Here is a 17347-nt window from a genome sequence, read left to right as displayed (position 1 = left end):
CAAACTGGACATATGTAAGTCCATGGGCCCTGATGGGATGCACCCGTAAGTGCTGAGGGAGCTGGCAGATGTCATTGCAAGGACACTCCCAATAAACTTTGATCAATCATGGCAACTGGGAGAATAGTCCAAAGACTGGAAGAAAGCAAATGTCACTCCTGTCTTCAAGAAGAACAGGAAGAAGGAACCAAGGCATCTCAGACCTAAGTCAACCTCACCTCAATCCCTGGGAAGGTGACAGAGCAGCTAATTCTGAAAACCACTTCCAGGCACATTATGGACAAAAGAATAATCAGGAGTACTCGGCATGGTTTCATCAAGGGGAAGTCATGCTTGGCCAACTTGATAAGCTACTACAAGAAATGACTGGCCTGGTAGATGAGGGGAGAGCAGTGGATGTTGTCTACCTGGACTTCAGTAATGCCTTGAACACTGTCTCCCCTAAGATCTTGTTATGGGACAAGCCACAGGCGAGCTCTTGATGTATGGGCTGGATAAGCAGACAGTGAGGTGAGTTGAGAACTGGCTGAATAGCCAGGCTTGAGCATGGTGATCATCGGTGGCAGAAAGTCAAATTGGAGATCAGTAACTAGTGGTCTATCTCAGGTCCAGTCCTGTTTAACATTTTCATTAATGATCTGGATGAGAGGGCAAAGTGTACCCTCAGCAGGTCTGCAGCAGACACCAAACTGTGAGGAGTGGCTGATACTCTTCTTGAGGGTCACATTGCCATCCAGAGGGACCTCAACAGGCTCAAGAAATCGGCACACAAAAACCTCATCAAGTTCAACATGGAGAAGTGCAAAGTTCTGCACCTGGGGAGAAACAAACCCAGGCACCCATATATGCTGGGGGCCACCCAGCTGGAAAGCAGCTTTGCATAAAAAGGACCTGAGGATCCAGTTGGACACCCAGTTGAACATGAGCCAGCAAAGAAGGCTAATGGTATCCTGGGCTGCATCAGACAAAACATTGCCAGCAGGTCAAGGGAGGTGATCCTTCCTCTCGATGCAGCGCTGGGGAGTGCTGTGTCCAGTTCTGGGCTACTCAGTACAAGAGAGACACGGACATACTGGAGAGCATCTAACGAAGGGTGATGAAGATGATTAAGGGAGCAGAGTACCTCTCCTATGAGGAAAGACTGAGAGTACTGGGACTGTTTAGCTTGGAGAATGGAAGGCTCAGGCAGGGATGTCAGTAATGTATACAAGTACCTGAGGGAGGGTGCAAAAACGACAGATCCAGGCTTTACACAGTGGTGCCCAGTGACAGGACAAGAGGCAACAGGCACAGATGGAAACACAGCAAGTTCCCTCTGAATATCAGGAAACACTTTTTTTACTGTGAGGGTGACTGAGCACTAGAACATGTTGTTCAGAGAGGCTGTGGAGTCTCCATCCTTGGAGATACTCAAAAGCTGTTCGGAGATGATCCTGGGCAACTGGCTGTGCATGGCCCTGCCTGAGCAGGGGTTGTTGGACCAGATTACCTACAAAGGTCCCTTCAAACTCAACCATTCTGTGAGTCTGTGAGTCTGTGCTTCAAAAGGAAAATGAGAATAGAACCAAACAATATGGTACTTCTAATATCTGCCTCCTAGCATAGAGCTGGTAAACAGCACAGCTGCAGACAGTCCTTATTTAATGCATCTTGTGAAATTAAAAGCAGTAAATTTTAAATGATTAGGTGCCTTCAAGCATTGTTAAAGATTATCTTCTAAGCATAAATTTATAGGTCTTCAGTCACCTGAACCTACTGATAGTACACATGGCAAAGGTTTAAAGAGGTTTTCTCTTTCTATGAAATACCCAGCATTTGCATATACATAGGATTTCATATGCCCAAACTGGATTTTACCTTTCCCCTAAACAATTCACCCTCCGAAAATGAACAGTCCAGTTTTCATACATCTATACAGCATTCTAAAGCTTCAAGGGGTTTGGTTGTTTGGTTTTTTGGGGTTTTTTTCCTCTAGTGCTGTTTTTGTTTACATTTTCAAAATATGTTAGGGGAAAAACAGATTTGAGCTGGAAAAGACTAAAAATAAAATGGTAGACTATAGAACAGGAAAGACTAAGCAGGTCATCTAGGTCCCTGATCAGCATTCATTACAGACAGCATCATAAACTTACTGCTTTTTTCAATATGTTTTGATGTATTTTATGATAAGCTTACCTGCAGTTTTCTTCAGAAATTACTGAAGAATTTAAAAAGAAACCCTAAATGACTGGGTATTTTCCCTTTTCTCTATTCTGTGCTTTTAACCTCAAATTTCCCTCATTTCTCCTTTTTTGTAGATAAAACATCTGATTCTAACTATAAGAACAACTGAATATCTATATATTCACATCCTCTTGCTGTCACTACTTAGATCAGCTATTGTAATTTTTTATATCAAGACTTTAAAGAAAATCTTTAACATTTAAACTAAAATCCTTCTGTATTTGTGTAATTGCTGCGTTACCTGTTAAGAACTCATATGTGAGATAAACAGGTATCGAGCTGATGGTAGATTTCTGCCTCCAGGACCAGAGGCAAAAGAGCCACATGCTGATTCCGCCAGCATCAGCCATTTTAAATTTTCCTCCATTTTTAAATTAACAGGTTCTACTAGATCTCCCCACTTCCTTTTCTAACTAACTGCCAGGGCACTCTTGCCCTATATCTATGCGCATGCAGGCTCACACATATATAAAACCCTTTCTGGTCTTCCCAAAGAAGCCTTAGGGTCAAGTCTCCTATCTTTTACTGAGTTCCTTTGGTTTTGCAAGTTTTTACTCTTCCCAAATTCCATGTAGGTAAAATTGGCCTCAATCTTCTCCAGTTTAACCTCCAGCTAGCAAGGGCTCCCTTCACACTCTTCATTGATCATTGCATGCTGGACACAGCCCCCGCAAAGCCTCTGCACTTCAAATGACACCACAGCCTTCCTCTCAAACATTACTTCCACGGAGACACATATCAGACTGCCCTCCTCCTGTCCTGCTAATTCTTCATGGGTCTTCTGGCAGTCTTGCCCTAATCAGCAAACTCCCATGGGAAATAACAAGTGCAGCTTTATTAGGAGACTGGTACAGCTGCTGTAGTGAAGCTACTCAGCCCAAATTAGTTTGCCATTGCAGACAGGAAGGCAGACAATGGGATGGAGGAAGCATCACTACCAAGACAGACATAGTTTGCTGCACTAATTCTTTGATTCCTCTCTTCTCCCAAACTCCAAACCTCAGATTCCATTTGCACAAACAGAAATGTATGCGATCCTTCTTATATGGCTGCTTAGAGGAGAGAATTTCCAGAAAGGGCGCAGAAAGAAGCAAATGTCATGACAGGAGAAGATGGAGAATGAAGGAAAAGTCTGTTTTTCATACTTGCTCCCCTTTCCAGAGTACATTCTACACTTGCAACCTTCTTGGTTATTAAGGAAGACTGGATTAATCACAAGTCCTTGCTGTATGTTCCACAAACTTGATAAACTGCTCATATTTTGTGTACTTCCTTCAGTTTACTAGCCAGGCAGCTTGAATCATTGTCAGTAAATATTCAAAACCAAATTAAATCAAGTGCTTCACTAACAATCAAAACTCTTCAGCCAACCCTCCTTATGTGTATTAAAATTTCTCTGGGATTATTCTGTTTAAAGCTAATATTTTTGCATATATCCCCTTTGTCTTCAATGTAATTTATTCTTTCTCCAATTCAGTATTTTTCTGGTTTTGTAATAATGATGACAGTGAGACCTCTTGTATTGTTAACATAATTCTTTTTCTTCCTTATAAGAAGTTCTATTAAATTATTTTTTTTCTACAGAATTCCACACCTTTCCTGTTCTTTTTGTAGTATTTAGGGTCATAAGAACAGTCATTGTGACATCATCTTGCGTGCAGCACAGTATAGCAAAGCATCAAGGAAATGTTTTGTATGACAGCTCACTAACTGTGAATAAGGTAACAGCACAATCAAAGCTGCTTACTAGTTGGATTCAGCCAGCTCAGCCAGAACTTTTATTGAAACTCTACTGGAAATATTATGTCTTGCAGAAATGGGAAATAACACTCCACCACAAATATAAATAAGCAGAAGAAACAAAAATATTTTATTATCTGTAGATTAAAAACCCTTCTGCTTTCTTTCTTCAATAATGGACTTTTTATTTGTTGTACTATACTGAGCAAACTGCATAACACACATACAGAAAACGTACATCCGAAATCAAACTCTCTCCTAGTGTAAATTCCATCTTCAGTTTGGATTGATCTCTTCAACCTACATATTTCTTAAAGAAGCTACCTGAACATTTTTCTTTGAGACCAAAGCAAAAATCACACCGTCCTTTCTTGATTTGTTACAACTTCAAAAGTCCATTAAGAAGATGCACCCCATAAATTTGACTCCATGTTCCTTTCATTTCACTTTCCAAAAATGGATATAGAGTAAAGGATTTCTTCTTATGCTGCGAAGGAAAGACCTTTGCAAATCTTCCCAGTCCTCTGAGACAAAGCTTGTAAACCTAAGGGCGTGACAATTTTGCCCACAGTGTTTTCAAAGAGCTCCACTGGAAAAAGCTTTTCTTGGTACTCATTATCTGATCTGTCCAAAGTTCACCTTTCTCACTGGAATGCGGAAAAAAAAAAAAAAAAGTGAGAGACAGATGAAAGTACGTTAGAAGTTTTTGATTTTTTTAAAGTCTCAACAAGAGGCTTCTGAAAAGCCAGAGGGAAGAGAAATCTACCTTAAAGATGGGAAGAGAATGCAATTTGGCAGAATCCTAACCCAAAAACTCTTACTTAACCCCCGACTGCAGCTGAATGTTCCAGATTCCTTCAAAGAGAGTAACTCCTGTGATGCTGCATGTACTAGGTATGTCAGAACATTTCAGGAATTTCAACTGAATGTAAATAGTGAAGTAGACTATCTCATCACAGTAGGCATGACAAGATAGAGTCTTGTTTAACCCTGCAGAAGAAAGGGTTAAACATCTGGTCAAGAAAAAACAGAAGGTGGTTACTTCTTCAATTTTCTGAAACCTATTGCTTGTAGTGGAACAAAGTGGGGTTATGCAACACTGAGAATAAGTGTTCTGTAAATGTTTGTAGAAATATGGATATCTTTCTTCAGAAAGGTAGAGTAGCAGTCTTGTCCAGATGCCACACTAAAGTTCAGAGATGCAATGAAATCACATCATCATTTATTTGTTGGAAAACTTCTTCATTATTTTCTCCTTTTATTTAAGAGAAAACTTGAACACTACACTGGCACTAGATAAAATGTGTATTTATACCACATTTATTTTTTTTTTTAGATTGTGCTTAGGTAATGCTAATGTAACTCGCAATGAAGCACAAAACTTGGCATGTACGTACTGCTCACTAAGGAATACATGCTAAGTTAGGTCTGGTAAGGGAAAGCCAAAAAATAAAACCAGGAAGAACTGGATGGAGAATAGTGAAAAGAAGTTAGAGTGGAAAATGCAATTCATAGAAATTTTTTTCAATCTGTGCAAAACAACTCAGGAAAATGATGATCCTGATTATATTCCAGAAGATGCTGGATACAGAACTCTCAAACTGAACTCGGAGAACTATCCGTATCACCTAAAAAAACTCTCTACATCCATCTCCCTACAGAGTTCACTCTGGTTCACTGTTTCCTTTGGTGCTATTGTCTGCCATGGGGTTACCATCAGAGAACACTGGTAGGCAGTACTTCCCTCTAACATCTATTTTCAACCGCCTAAATTGGTCTTCATAGGATTCCATTGTGCACACTGCAAAGAAACTTGTCTTGTTGCCAGCTAGAACTGTGAACTACATGTCTTTCTTTTCTTCACTGTTCTTTTTTTGGTTCACAAGCAACCTCCTACCAAAAGCAGAATCCGCAGAAGAGACTACATCCAAGCAATAATGCAATGAAAAAGTATGAAGAGAAGCCCAGGTGGCCACCTTGCAAATTTCCAATGTGGAAGCCTTCGACCTCTCCGCCCAAGAAGCAGCTATAGTCCTAGTGTAATGAGCTTTACAAACCCTGGGAGCCTCTTTACCCTTAACTACATACGCCTCCCTAATACAATCCCTTAACCATCTAGCTAAGGAACTCTTAGAAGCCGTTTGACCCCTCTTAAGACCCCCTAAGAGTACAAACAATCTGTCAGAAGATATGAAATCTTTGATTCTTCTGTGATAAACCCTAAGTGTTCTTCTTACATCCAATTTATGCAGCCATTGCTCTTTGTCATCGCTGGGTTTAGGGAAAAATGAGGGCCAAGAAACCGTCTGGTTTAGATAAAACTCAGATGCCATCTTTGGGACAAAAAAAAAAAAATTAAAAGAGGAACCATCCAAAGAACTACTTTGTTTCTGATGGAACTTTACACATGTTCTATATATCAAGATCGAAGTACTAGGGAATATGCTGAACAAAAATCAACTCAAACTGCCATTGAAACAGCTATACACATAAACGCAACACTTGACACAAGCACATGAAAAAACATTATTTTTGTTGCATCTCTGCATGAGTTACATAGATAAAAAGGCTCCCATGAATACTAAAAGCAACCAAAAAGAAAAGGAAGCAAGTGCAAAGTTCCAGTCTATGTGATGCCTAGGGAAACTTTCGCTCACTTGGATATTAGCCTACCTTTTATGAATTGGCCAGCTTCCCTTAATTTGTCACAGTACTACTCTCACAGCACTGATACTTGGGATATGCCTACACTGCAGTGACAGTTTGGGTACACCCAACCTAGCTTTAAACCAGTGAGAGAGAGTACAGGTAACTGTCTAGCAACAGCCGCACATGGTTCAGTCTGGGCTAATTTGCTCTGCTGCTTAGGTTGGTTCCGCAGCCTGCACTGCATTGTAAACCTGCTACTGGTACCCTAGTTAATTTAAAGCTGCTTTGGACAGATCTGCACTCTAGATTCTGTTAAATTAAACAAGATTTCTAGGAAGAAGGTTTCTAAATAAGTACAGAGGAGAGCCGTTACATTTTCCAGTCACATATTATAATGCATTTTGATGAAAATAAAGCAAGGATTCTAATCAATCCTTCTTATGAAAACTTAGTCTTCATCAGTGAAAAAAATAAGATTATCAGCCCAATAAAGGACATTAACAGAGAAAATCTTAAATCCCTTTTGGTAATTAACAGAACCTGGAACTACTGGGAACATTGCTCACATTCTCCCATATCAAATCATCTTTCACTTCATCACTAGATTTGAGATTTCTGACAATATGAAGTGAAAGTAACAAAAATAACACAAATAAACCCTTCTTCTAGTCAGACATTTATTTTTTTTTTAAATTTCTCTGGCCGTACCTCGTCTTCATATATTATCCAGAAACCAATATAACTGAGCAAAGTTTTGTGAGTATAACCACCTGATCAGAATAGCAACACTGAAAACAAAGGTATGTTTGAGGACCTCAATAACATCCACTTGTAAAAGTTTTACCTTCAACTATGATTCAGTGTAAAAGCAATTTTATGTTTTCTTTAGAACAGGCCTTCTACCCAGAAGACTGACTCCTACAACAAGATATAGTAATACTTCCCATTCAAATTTAAGTAGAGGTACCATTGAAGAACTGACTTGCTTTAGACATGATTAGCTAGCTAAAAGAATATTCCTCGAAGAAGGCTTAACACACTTCTGAGAAACAGTTCTGAAAGTAATTAAGCTTGGAGAAATGCCTGTAGGATAAAGTGCTATATACACTCCTGGAAAGCAAAATCTTTCTTCTTAGCATTGAAATCATTAAGTTATCTGAATTATTGGAGATCACATGTCTTATAGTTAGTTAAAATATGTCAAAGAAATTTCCCATTCAAGAGTTCTTCAATTTTTTACATTTTATCACAGAATATACAAATAAAAAGAATGCTTAAAATTACCCTTAATGAATGTATGCCCTATCCTCCACACTACCCCTATAGGAAGTTTACTGCAACACCTCTATGTAGTATCAATGCCACAAAACATAAAACATAGTGTATAATAGGTTAACATTTCTTGAGAATTAGTAGAACTGAGAGATTGGAGGCAGAAATACATTGAAACCAATAGCAAAAATGGAACTTGAATGCAAATTTTATTTGAGCTTTGATGTATATTCTAAAAATACATAGGTTAACCTGTATTTCTTTATTTCAGAGTGTCAGTATTTCAGATGAAGAATCCACCAACAAAATGTGTGCCTTACAAATTTTATTTAATCTTTTAATTATTATTATTTTTTATCAATTTAGCATTCTGAGACTACATTCCCAAAACACCTTCTCAGCCTGCAGCTTGACTACAGAGATACCAAGTATTTGACTCCACCTATCCCCTCTCCCTGAGCAGCCTGGCCTCATTTCTGGTCTGATCGTTTCCTGCAATACAATCAAAGCTCTTGAAATCACTTGCTCTCTGGTGACCTGGAGTCTCTCTACTGGCAGAAGTAGCAGAGCAGAAGAACATTTATGAACATACTGTGACCTGGAAGGTATTATTCACCTGAATTTTCAGGACTTTGTGTTCTTGTCATATGACATGAATGCAATTAAATGAAAAAGTAAGTGAGCTTGGAATCTAAAGCAAATGCAGACCTGAGGCTTGATTGTGATGCAGTTTACTTTATTATGTAGAGCCTACTTCTACAAAATACTCACTGAAGCCAGTGGGATAAGCACAATAGTAAAGACAGTACATATTAGTGAGAGCTGTGTGTTAAAGCAGGGCAGTGTACTAAAACATTTAGTTGCATATGTATGTTCAAGTCAGTGTTCTCCCTCGAAAAAGGCAGCTTTCAAGGCCAAGTTCAGAAACAGTCACAGTTTCAAGGAATTTAGGCTCCATGCATTGTTTTGTCCTACACAAAACACAGGATTTTATAGATAATTCAATATCAGAAATTATGTTACAGTGTTTGATAATTTTTCATTATAATTCTCTAACAGTAGCTACCATACATCACAACTTTACACAACACTATCAGTTCTTTTCCACAGGTCATTGTGCTCAAATGTAAATCTGCATATTTCAAAAAGTTTTTCAGTGGATATGGCAATACACTTGTTTACAAAAGATGATGACATAACGTAGGTAATGTTGAAAATCATTTAAAATTATCCTTTTGCATAAAGTAGAATCAATAAATAAGGAAAAGCTTTCATTACCTTGAACATTCTTACTCCTCTCCATAAATGAAGGCACCAATAGAATTTCCACAGAGAGCTCTTCAATTTTTTCTTCCATTAATAAAAAGAGTTTGATAAGTTGAGAAAGACATTTGAGTTGATACAATGTTAAGCAGAAGTTCCTTCCTTTTTTGTGGTATTCTTGGGAGGCTGTTTAAGTAAAATCATAAAATACTTTTTACTATACCTTAAAAAAATTATCCTGCAAAACTGATTATGTAAGAAACTAAAATACATCACAATATCATGCTGTAGCAAAAATGAAACTATCTTTTTCTCATTACAAAATACAGTTACATTAGTTCTTCCTAAGTCTTTGGCATTTCTCAACTATCTGGGAAGTTGCAACTGAATTCCATGTTTTGTTATTCATTAACTAGGATTTTCTCCAAGCAACAGATCTACTCAGAAACCTTCTCACCTGTGTTTTACAGAAAAACCACTGCATTGCAAAAACTCATTGAACAAAAGGAAAAAAACACGTCATTACTGTATTTTAATGGTTTGGGACATCACATCACTACACTGTCACTCTGCAAGTCACCTTGTCTGTTTAACAATCTGCTAGCACAATACAGTTGATGAATATGACATTTGAGTGAAAAGAAACATCAATCTAACACTCCACAACTTTAAATATGTGAGGTTTGAAAACAAGCGAGACTGTCAGTGAACAAATATCAGCAAGTATTATACCTATAAGCATTTGGTATTTAAAAGAAGAAACTGAACATTTTATTTTGAAAGGTTAACACTTGTAATCATAACATATAATCATGTCACATCAACGAGGGAACTCTGATTTGAGCACAGTCAAGACTATAAAAGACTGTGAGCTGCTTCCAATTCACTATTACCAAAACCACATGGTTTTAAGTATTTTAATTTTATAACTTCTTTAAATGTAAAAAATTTGCACTTCTATGCAAATTGCAGTGAGTTGATACCATGTTCCTATGCAGTTCTGTTGCAGATGTAACATCAGCAGAACAGTTTATGTAGAAAGTGTCAGAGTGAGAGCCAGAGTAGTTTGAAAGGGAAGCTCTAAAAGACGAAAACAAATAGAAATTGATTGAAATGTACTTTTATGTGTCAAATCTCTCTTACCTTTGCAATTTTGAAGTACTCAGTACCTCCCTTTTTCCTCAAAGTTCCTAGATATTTTTTTTAGGCATTCACAAATCACTTTTAAATAGACATAGATCTAAGTAGCAGAGCTGAGCTCTGAATACAAATTCCCTAATTTGCTATTCCAGTTTTGCAGCCTTAGAGATTGAACTGTGAGTTTTGCATCCACATCTGAATTTTCTCAAAGTTCCAAACAGATGTATTCATGCCAGCCCCTTGAATTTCTAAGAATGGCAAAAGAAAGTGTTATGCATAATTGCCTCTGTTAGTGACTTTCCTCTCTGAATAACAAGTAAATAATATCTGTATCACTGGGTTTCCAATGTTAAGTCTTAAACTTCCAAAAAAAAAAAAAAAAAAAAAAAAAAAGACTTTCTGCTATTCGGGGAATTTTTCTCCTTTCCTGAAAACTAAAAAACATAAACTGAGTTTAACTGACATGAAATGACTGCCCGAGTCTGCAGCAAGCCAGAAATGACAGATCCAAGATGTAAGAACCAAAAATGACATCACAAAAATTGATGGAATGTTAGCTCTGTCTCCTATAATGTGAAACTCTACCCCCTCTCTTGAGGAACAAAGAAAGCTTACAATTATTTGATTGCCCCAAGCAATACTGTCCTCATTAGATCAAAAGGAAGTGGACATAGAAGCCAAAGGTATACCACAGTAATATTACTTTTAGAACACATTACCAAACTCAGAAAAAAGTCAAAATTTACATTTTTAATTTCAGTGACCATTCAAAATATATTTCAGCTGGAAGCTAAAGATATTAAGTTCAAAGATCCCTCTTTATTCATGTCATTAAGAAGTTGAGAGAACACTTTAATATATGACAAAGCATATCACACTCTATGCAAATGAACACTTACATAATCATCAGAGCAAAGGCTTACTGGTTAATACTACATATGTTCTACAAATGTCTAGAAAAGCCCTTCAGAATTTTAGGTTGTAAAGTATACACAAATTTCTAGATGCTTGAAGGTAGTGGAAAATACTGGGTTAATTTCATGGCTGACATAAATCTCTGATATAAAATTAAGGAAAAAAATGGAGGCAAGCATACAGTAAGTTCTGTCTTTGATTAAAAAGCACAAACATATGCACCATGACAAGCAGTCAACCCTCAGACAAAAGGAAGGAGGTAAAAGAACAGTGGTTTAATTGCACTTATCAAAGCCTGAAGAATGAAGTTGAAACCCCTTGAATCAGTCATATTTGGAACTCATCAGAAACATACAGACATTTAGAACATGTGATGTGACCAGGTGATGGTCAATATAAAGGCATTAGAAAACAGGAAGGAAAGATGAGACCACCATGTAATTTCCTCCTAGAGTGGCAGACACTAGGGGAAGAAGGCTAAACAATCGTCTTTCACTACAGCTGTAAGGCACAGAACCCTTAAGATAGGATGCATTGCACAATCCAGATCCTAAGACTTCTCTGGAAGTAGAAAACCAAGCAAGCAAGCAACCAACCAACCACCTCTATAGGATTTATAGAAAGTTCCATATACTATGGGTAACACATTCTTAAATTTTCTTTTGTCCTTTGTTAGGCTTTTTTGTGGTAAAGAAAATGTAACGTGATTAAATTTGACATGAAAATATACAAAAGATCCAGATATGACAAAAATTCATGCATCATTTACACAAGCTTTTTCTTACAACACTATGGATGGGTAAAGCCATACTCTCATATCAGCACAAATCATGGTGGTGTATCACTGAACCTGGCTATCAACCAAAATTGATGGTAATAATGCAACAGGTATTTGAAACAAGTGCTGGTCCGGTAACACCTCTCAACTGCTGACCCACACAGCTTACATAAAGTTGTGTATCATTCTGCACAGCTCACAATTTTTGAGGCTCTTGGCTCAGGGCAGTCACCTTTAAACTACTCAGCTGAGCTACCCAGAACTATCACCGCAAGGCACTGTTACATCTCATTTTACTCATCCAATAACCACGGGTTTTACTAAAGAGTGCAGTCTCTACAGCTGCAGAAGCATGCCAGGAACACAGACACAGACTAGTTTTTACATAAGACTGGTGCTATTTCTTGTGGGCTTGGATAACAAAAGCATGTTATTGGACAGTCCAACTTTTGGAAGAAGTTAGCTTGAACTTCACATGTGCTTAGTTCATCCACAGCCGTTTGGAAGAACTGGACAGGGGGAACCACCAGAAGTGAATTTCCTTTCACATATGGTTATTTCTATATTCACAGCTTTATTGTCTCTCAGAAATGACAACTCATTTATTCAGTCCCTGATGACCAAATGGTATGCACACATCTGAGTATCCAAAGCTTGATTGAGAGATATCATATATATCCCACAGTTAGGTTTCAAAATACTGATGGCAGCATTCAGCTTTGAAGACCACTGACCAGGCTGCTTGAATAAGCACATCACTGTCCATTTTTCAGCAGAGGGATATGAAAAGGCATTTCTCCTCAGACATTGATCTGACTGGACAACCACAGGACAGAAACATTTCAAAGCTGTGTAACAGCAAACAGTTTAGCAGCCAATGTGGTGACCTACAGTAAATGTGGAAACACGTTTGCAAGTCCTGTAGAATGCTGTCATGAAGAGTACAGGCCTCTAAGTGAACAGATGTGAAACAGACATGATGACTGTTCCTGGCCATGGCAGGCAGGTTGGAAATAGATGATCTTTAAAGCCCCATCCAACCCAAACCATTCTGTGATTCTACAATTCACTGTGATACATGTTCCACCAAATCTTAGTGTCACGAAGCTGTCTGGAGGAAAATCGGTCTACTCACAGGGTAGTGTATGATTGCTCTGAAGAAGTTACTGAATGGATCATGACTTACGATACTAGGCCAGAGAACTAACATAACTCATTTACACAGGTGACAGCAAGAGAGACACTCCTCTGTGATGAAATGGTCTAAAGGTGCTGCCAGCACCCTACGCAATCCACAGAGGACCATGCACAGGATGACTGGAAGCATGTGAAGCTGATCTCAGCTAGCCACAAGTCAGAGGTAGCAATGGCATTCCAGCCTCACTGCAGAATAGAAGGAAGCATGCAGCAAGTTACATGATGCAAACAACTTCTTTCCTGAGCCGCTTGCAGTTTGCGACTATCATACTTCTAAACCTGATCTTTTCTGCACGTCCGAGTTCCATTCATGTAGTCCCTGTACGAGGAAACAGCTGCAGCAGAATCTTTAGCTCCCGGCATACATCAACAGGACCTCCATAGTGTGTCCCAAAAATATGACATGTTGACCTCTGTTAAAGCACTACCTTTTGAGACAAATTTCTGAGAAGGTACAGAAAAGACTGGCACAGAGGCTACAGAGAGCCAAAGTGGACCATACAGCCATTGTCAATGTCCTAATGAGCCAATGCTGCACATACTGCTCTAAAGAGAGGTGAGGTCAGAAGCTAAACAGACACAGAGGAGTAAGAAAAGGTTCTGAGCTCCTGAACATACACTCAGGCTTCTTTCTGTGCAGCAGAATCACGAAAACACCACTGTACAAAATCATTGCCTATACTGACGATTTCTGAACTGCTATGCAGGCCGGAACTGCCACCAGAAAAATCCTAAGCCAGTATGATGAGCTATCTTTAGGCACAACAAAAAAGATCCCAACCAAGCACAGTGTCAGGGATCACCAAAGGGTGGCTGCTCCCTGAGGGGCAGAGAGCCAAGCACAATGATATGGCCATCCCCACAGTCCCTAAGTAAGGCAAGCAAGGCAGACCCAGAGGTGATAGTCAGATTTCAACCAAGAGTCCAGATCATCAGCTAAGTTCATGGTGATCACATAAATCTTAGGTCAAGCCAGGAAGATGATTCACAGCTTTGGAGTCAGGATCAGGTCTGGTGAAGGTAACCATGAGTCAGGCACCGTTCCGTGATCATTAGGTAAGACCAAGGTGATAAGGCAGGTGCAAACTCAAACTAGAATGTCTGAATCAATGGGGTCCACAGCCAGTCAATGACATGGCTCTGGTGGAGACAGACATTAGGACACCTGGGATATAGCTCAGGCAGGGACCGAAGACCCAGGCCTTGGCTGAGAGGTCTCTTGGGTAGGCCACATGGAGGACCCAGAAGAGGCTGGTCAGGGCCATTAAGGTCCACTAGTGCACCCAGGGTTTTGCTGCACAGCCCTTAAGGACCTTCAGTTTTCAGAAGCTGTCCTTCTGTCCTGCTTCACCAAGGACCCGCATAACTCTTTTACTAAAAGGAAAGAAGAGAAAGTACTTCAGGCCTCTTCTATCTAGACTGGTCCTTTCTGGGAGGCCTAGAGGGGAGAAGAGGTGGAAAAGACAAAAAATTTACTTGAATTAACTTGAACCTGCACTGCATTTATTTGTAGCAAGTAGATAAATCTGGATGGTTCATTACACAAAACTGGAAGGAAGTAAAGGAAAAAGCTCAAAACTCTCATCAATTTAGCATCTCTACATTTAGAAAATCTATACTCCTGATTTCCTGTCACACAGAGGCAAAGGGGGCATGAAGAGTACTTCATGTCCTCTGGCATGCTGATTTACCACCCCAGCCATCAAATGATACGCAGTAGTAGTCTGCCATCCCAAACAAGGTGATTCTCCAAGAGCTTTCCTGATAGAAAAAGAAGCCCCAGGTAAAATTAATATGGAATATATATCAAACTGTGCAAGGTTTGCCACACTATGCTGGTACCAAGGCAGCCAATGCAGTCATACAGCATCAGAGAACTGGGAGTACTTATTTTCAAGTTTGGCCTTTCACTTTTAGCAGAATGGACTTGAAGCTGAAGAAATTTTCCTAAGATCTGAAAGACATGCTATCCTGTTTGAAAAATGAAGCAGTTCATCTTACCAGAGAACATCTGGCTGGTTCTATCTGGACAAAAGTGTACTAATTAGTCTTCAGGAGGTAGGAATGAGCACTCTGACCTAGCTGATCAACAAATCCACTAAACTAGGGGTTAGAGACAGACTACGTTGGATCTCAGGTTTCTCTTCAGATCTCATCCATGCCTCATGGCATAAAACACATAATCCTTTCCAGAGCAGAAGGAAAGCCTCAAATGCTGGCAAATCTAAGGATAAAATATGCTCATTGTAAATATTAAATAGTATTATATACCTGAAAAGAGGCCCTGAGTGAAGGCATCAATGCCACAAATATAAGCAATAAAATCTATTGATGAAGGGGGTGGGGTGGAAACCTGGTAGTAAAAAGTGTAAAAATACACAAAACAAGCAGAATACTCCAGGTCCCACATCCTCCAACTAAAGACAATGTTATGACAAACATACATCAATCATAAACCACAGATCGAGTTGGATCTACTTTTTTATACACCTTTCAAAACAATCTAGGCTTCTGTTCCATCCTTGTCTATTATGCAAACTAAATACTAATTTATTTCTCAAAATCCTCACAAAGGTGTTTTAACATCTTAACATAAAAAACATGGGTCTTGCATTAACATGCAATTGATCCCGGCTCTTAGGTAAATTCAAGACAAAACAGTTCTACCATCCATATGGAATAACTCTTCAGTTGCACTTTCAAACGCTCTAAACCCAAATGAGCTTAGTCAGCTACTATGCAACTTAGAACACAAGATCCACCATAACCTAGGTTATGGGTCTACTTCACCTATGCTGACTTGCTGAATCTCTCAAAACCTGAAATTCTTGCAATGGTCACCCCACAATTTCTGGCTTTTCTCCCTCCTTCCTCACACTGGAACATTCTCCTGCAATTGGAAGAGCTATACAGAAAAGATTATGAAAGAACCTACATAGAAAGAGCATAGATAACACCCAGAATCAAATTTCTGCTGAAACAGTTAAGGATCAGTACCTTAGGGTTTTGCTTTTTCATTGCATAAATTGTGAGTGACATTTGGTTAACACTAAATATTTAGGTTCAGGTGCTGATAATTTGATATGAGCATGTAGTGCAAACACACCTTTACAAAATGTAAGCACTCATCATGATTTTCAACAATCAGGCTTAATGATACAGTTACAAAAATGATTAACTAGAAAACAGCAAAAATGGCATTTGTTTTCTGCAGATGAAGTTACACATGCACACTAAATTCAAACAACTATTTACTTAGACTTTTGATAGCATTCTAAGGCTTCAGAACTTCTAAACGGCAGATGAGCATGCTGCCTTAAATTATTTTTATTATTATATCTTAGGCTTGAAATGTTAGATTGAAAACAATTTATCTTAACTAGCTGGCAAAACACTCCTTTTACCAATAAACAATAAAAATGCATGACAACACTTTTCTTGAAGTATGAAAAACACAACACTCCAAACAAGTAAATGGTAACTTTACTGAAGTTTTTATTATAAAATTCTGAGACTAGAGAGTAATTAAAGACGGTTTTCACTTAAACTTATAAAAACTTATAAAAAATATTAATGCAGAATACATCTAATTTGAAAAATTACAAGCACCTCAAACAGGGGTGCTAAGAACTGAGTGTCTATATCATAAACATAAGAACATAAAATTGTAAGAGTAGCTATATTGGGTTCAGCTACAGCCTTTTATCCCAGTATCCTGGGCTTGGACTGTGACTGAAATAAGATTAAATAAAAATGTAACAAGGAAATCATATACACGATGTTTTTCTCAAAGTGTACCTAGTTCTTGACCACTTGCAGTTGGGCAGCTTCCACATATGTGACATGCATTAATAATCTGTAGTGGGTTTCTATTTCACCAGCTTATCCAGTTACCCTTTCACCCCACCTGAATTTTCATCATCCATAACATTTTGTGGAAAAAAGCTCCACACTCTACTTACACACTGGGTTAACACATGTATCATTTTGTTTGCTTGAATATTTCACCTTCTGGCTTTGTCTGACGCCAACTAGTTTTAAGAAGCAGTCAGCTACTGATGCCTCTTCATTTTTATAATGCCTCCCCTCATTTTATAGACATCTATTGTATTCTGCCATCTTAATTTTGTTTTCAAACTGAAGAGTTGTGGCTTGCTTATATCTCCTTAT

General features: G+C 38.6%; 1 protein-coding gene across 3 annotated transcripts in view; it reads right to left on the bottom strand.

Moving 5' to 3' along the window:
- The window catches only part of KIAA0825, a 255441-nt gene that overhangs the window by 173036 nt on the left and 65058 nt on the right, over nucleotides 1-17347 (bottom strand). For all 3 annotated transcript variants that reach the window (XM_080372342.1, XM_080372341.1, XM_080372340.1), the window contains one exon: nucleotides 9163-9333. In XM_080372342.1, coding sequence (XP_080228468.1) covers nucleotides 9163-9333 — 171 coding nt within the window. The remainder of the gene's footprint in view (nucleotides 1-9162; nucleotides 9334-17347) is intronic.

Source organism: Falco punctatus (assembly GCF_963210335.1).
Source record: "Falco punctatus genome assembly, chromosome: Z".
NCBI lineage: Eukaryota > Metazoa > Chordata > Aves > Falconiformes > Falconidae > Falco > Falco punctatus.
This window is presented reverse-complemented; position numbering and strand designations above follow the sequence as displayed.